Consider the following 4,471-nt stretch of genomic DNA (forward strand, 5'->3'; position numbering starts at 1 on the left):
TGGCGCCCCCCCCCGAGCCTGTGCACAGGCCCAGTTGCGGCTCAGGGAGATGGGACGGGGTGCCGGCTTGCACAGAGACGGGCAGCGCGGCCTCTCTAGGCCTCTGCCCACCCATGGGTCGCCGGTGTGACTTTTGTTCCCGCCTTGCCTGGGCAACCCCAGCCCCCAAGACCCAGTTCAGTGACACCTCGTCCTGAGGCCGCCTGTCTGCAGAGACGCTAAACCTACGACAATCCCAACCAGAACGGTTCCGAAGCCTGGTTGACGATGCCAGCTGACGATGCGGAGGCCAAGTGGAGCAATCCTGTGTGTGGCGAAGGCAGTGGGCTCCAGGCTGGTGCAGGGCACATGAGATCCTCGGTGGCCTGTGGAGTCCCAGCCAGCCACAGCACTGCCCTGGCCTGGTCTGCGCCCCCGTAACTGCCTTCGGGTCCTCTGTGCATTCTGGCCCAGGCCCTGTGGTGGCCCCGCAGCCTTGGCGTTCAGCACCCCAGCCTGGCGCAGCTGCCAGTGGCCCCCACACTGAGCCCACCCCCAAAGCATCCAAGCGGCGGTCCGCCCCCAAGGCTGCACACCGGGCTCTTGTATCACTGCCGCGTGACGGCTCACTGACTGACCTCCACCTCCCTGGTCCAGTCTGACGCCCCTGCCCCAGGAAGCAAGCTGGCCCCAGCTTCCAGAGGGGCTTCAGTCTCACTGCTACTGTGACTGTCATCTGGCGTGTCTCCTCCACAGCTCATGTCCCCCGGGAATGTGCCTGAGTTATGTGACTTACCACGGTGCCGTGCTGGACACCACAAGGTCGTGGGGGTCTGTGTGGATGGTGGACCAAACTGCTGGCTGTGTCCACACCTCCCCGTGAGGACCACCTTGCTAAGGACCCACAGCCATTACCTCGGCCAACTGCCGCAGACCCGAAGGAGGAAATGCTGGAGAGCAAACTGCCTGGCCCAGCGCAGGGCGGGCTGGCGGGTGGGGGAGCTGGGAGCCAGGAGCGAGGTGCCAGAGGAACGCAGAGCCCTGCCCAGGCCTGCGGGCACTGGGCAGTTGTGCGCCCAGATGCAGCTGCTCCAGCACCTGCCCAGCAGAGGGAGCAAGCCTGCCAACACACTGGCGCTCCTGTGGAGCTTCCCACCTATAGGCCGAGCCTCATGGACTCAGGGACCTGGCCAGGTGACTCCAGGTCCACCCCCCGTGCTTCACCCCACAGACACCTCTGATCAGGTGTGGATGGCTACAGCCTGCAGGCCCCACAGTCCAGCTGTGACAGCACAGCCCATCCTGCCTGACCCCATCGCCACCCGGCGCTCAGGCCTGGGCCCACCCCAGCCCATCTATGATGCTGACCCTCCCCCCAAGCGTGACAAGCACCAGAACCACCTCCTCTACCCACCTGCACCTCCCACCCCTGCCCCCTGCTGGAGGTTTTTGGGCGCCCCCCGCCCGGTCCTCCACCAGCAGAGACAGAGCCCGAGCTGAGGGAATCAGGCTTCTGTGTGGCCTCGCTGCTCAGACACCCTTCCAAACCCTGCTCCGGCACCTCCCGCCCTTCATATGGCCTGTTTCCAGGACATCCCGAGCTGGGCCCGCCTCAGCAACTCTGCCCCGACCTTTGGGTCCCCCAAGGGCACCGGCCTCACAGGGGAGCTTTCCCATCCTGCCTGCCAGCTGCTCCCTACAACATGCATCCCACCTGCATGGCAAGTGGCACTGTCGGGGGGCATCTCAGGACACAGTGACCATGTGCTCAGGGGGCACGCGCCCTGACCCGATGGCTCCAACGCCTCCCTCTGGTCACCACGAGCACATAGGCCGCACCCAGCCCAGCACCCAGCCCAAGCCCTGGCACCGGCGAGGAGCGCTCGGGCTGGGACTGGAGCGGCAGACCTGTCTACAAACCACTATATTTTCACAAGGCCCTGCCCCTGAGCAGGGGCTGCTGCCACTAATGTACCTGTCAGTCAGCCCTCACGCCCCGGCCCTCCCGCCACACCCAGAATCTGGCACTGCCAGGTGGAGAGTGGGGAGGCTCGCGAGGAACAGGCGGCCTTGGGCCCACGCAGGTGTGAGGACGTGCTGCGGTGGCTGGGGGGGGGGGGGGGGGGGGGGGGGCGGTGGCTGGAGAGGGTGGCGGTGCGGTGGAGATACGGCAGCCCCACCTCGCTTCCACCCAGACACCAGGCCTCCTCGAAGGACCCCCTGCTTCCTACTGCACTCGGTAATGAAGAAGGTGGTAGGTGGCCACGGGTGCCCAGGTCACAGGTGAGCACACAGGTCGTGTGGTGACGGTAAGGGAAGGGCAGATCCTGCCAAGTGTGTACCTGGGACCAGAATAATCTCAAGGGCAACCGCCAAGCTAACATCACTCTGCCAACTTCCCGCCTGAGCTCACGCGCGAGGAGCAGCAAGTAGAAGCCCAGGGTGGAGCAAACCGCCTGTCCACATGAGAGACCTTCCCACGGCGGGAAGCCGCCAGGCCACACGGTGAAGCAGGTCACAAAGAACACTCACACAGTCCCACCCACAGAACCGTCCAGCACAGCTGGAGCCGGGATCCCTGACAGGAGGCAGGCCTCACAGCTGAGGCCCATCGGCCCACTTCTAAGGCGCTGGTTAGAGGGTCCAGTCAAAGGCCCACCCTTGCTACCATCTCACCCCTGCTTCAGGGACTCGGTCAGGTCTCCCTCCCAAGGCTAGCTTGCCAGGAGGCCATGGAGGAGACCACCAGAGCAAGACAAGGTTTGGCTGGGGTGGGGGTGGCATCGAGGAGCCTCCCCTTGAGCCTTGGCTCTCAAAGCCCAGGCAGCACCCTGAACTCCCTGCTTTGGGCACTCCTCCAAAACCAATAGCTGGAAGGACCAAATGCAACCGAGCATGGCTGGCCGCGAGGAGCAGGGCGCGCCAGCTCTGAAGAGAACGCAGAGGAGATGCGGAGAGCGGCGAGGGGAACCTTCCCCCACAGACTCTCGCCACTCCAGCCAAGCCCCGACTCTTCTAAGCTAAGAGGACTCGCAGGCAGTCTGGGAGTCTGAAAGGAGAGGAGAATTCGGTCCTCCTCTACGCTGGCAAGCCCAGGTCTGGCACCAGGCTCCTCATCTGTGCAACGCAGACAAGTTCTCCAGGCAGGGCTGCCGAGGCAACGCCTGCAGCGAGGCAGGGGTCCCGACTCCGCGAGAGCCCACCAGTCTGTCCCTGAGACCGTGCATGGGCCTCTCAAACCAACAGGCAAGAGACGGTCACTACCCCAGGTGATAACGACTGGGCCTTGCCTGTGACTCAAGAGCTACTCCTCAGATCATTTGAACACTCCTGCAGGTGTCACACGCCTGCCACCCCCACCCTCTGCAACCCTCAGCAACTTCAAGAAAACGGAAGTGACTACCACCGGTTTTAGCGACCGTTTGAAAACCATGACTCTGGCTACAGAAGGGGAAACTGTAAATGAGAAAGGAAGCCATTAAAAACAAAAACCGCCTCCGCCGCTCCCCCTCGGCCAGCTCAATGCCGTCTCCTCTGGTCTCTCGTCCTGCTGTGGCCCTAAGTCCTTTATAGCAGCTGCCCCTCTCAGGAGCTTGCCAGCCCTTCCCTATCCCTGGTCAGACAGGGCTCACTGCAGCTCCCAGCCGTCCGGCTGCAGCTGCCGCCGGCGCCGGCCGGCGCGCCGCGCCCCCCGCCCCTGTCTGTCCAGACACAGCTCTGTCTGCCAGGGTACCCGTGAACGGTCCTCTGTCACCCACTTCCTCCCTGCCCTGGCCCCAGCACCCAGAAATGAAGGTCTGGGCAGAGAGGCCCTTGGGAGGGCCTCGGGGACAGCCACCTAAACTGGCCAGGGCTCGGCGTTGCCTCCAGCCATCCAGCAGCCCTAGAGCCAAGTGAACCTGCTACCAGCAGAGACGGGCTGGCACTCAGCCTCTTAGAAGGCCCAGCAGTGGGTTGGCGAGCCCACCTCCCTTCCACCGACCCCACCCAGCCAGCTCTCTGCTGAATCTGATGCGGTGGGACACGTGATCTCAAGGACGGAGTGATGGAAATGGCAGCCCCGCTACCTTGGAGCAGGGCCCACAGTGTGTCCGGGTACAGACCTCACCAGCACCAGGCAAGTTAGGCATCGGGGACACCCAGGTGAGTGGAGCCACTGAGGCCAGAGGAGGGGTCTGGCCAAGGCCAGGCTATCTGGACCTTTCCTGTGGCTTGGGAGATCCTGGGAGAGAGGGCCTCCAGTTAGAGGGTACAAGAGCCTCCCCCACGCCCCTAGAACCACTCTCTAGGGGAGGTGGCAGCTCTGGTCCAACCCCGAGGGATGAAAAAATGAAGACAGAATCTAAGGACACTTGGCCAAAGACAGAGTAGAGGCCAAAACACTCACACTCAGGACTTGTCTCCTAGCTTGATCACAGGTCTGAAGAAGACAGAGGGCCAGTCAGGTGGTGTGGAGGTTAAGGTGACTGGATATCACATTGCAGATTGAGCG

The 4,471-nt window shown here is 63.4% G+C and overlaps 2 protein-coding genes across 3 annotated transcripts in view; both read right to left on the reverse strand.

Annotated features, from left to right (window-relative positions):
- The window catches only part of LOC106735059 (uncharacterized), a 1,559-nt gene extending 821 nt beyond the window's left edge, over positions 1-738 (reverse strand). The window contains exon 1 of the mRNA XM_014588548.2: positions 19-738. Coding sequence (XP_014444034.1) covers positions 19-715 — 697 coding nt within the window. The 5' untranslated portion in view covers positions 716-738. The remainder of the gene's footprint in view (positions 1-18) is intronic.
- PPP6R1 (protein phosphatase 6 regulatory subunit 1) overlaps positions 1-4,471 on the reverse strand; it is a gene marked incomplete at its 3' end in the record, with an annotated part of 27,924 nt that overhangs the window by 20,181 nt on the left and 3,272 nt on the right.

Source organism: Tupaia chinensis, unplaced genomic scaffold (assembly GCF_000334495.1).
Source record: "Tupaia chinensis unplaced genomic scaffold, TupChi_1.0 Scaffold000286_1, whole genome shotgun sequence".
Lineage (NCBI taxonomy): Eukaryota > Metazoa > Chordata > Mammalia > Scandentia > Tupaiidae > Tupaia > Tupaia belangeri.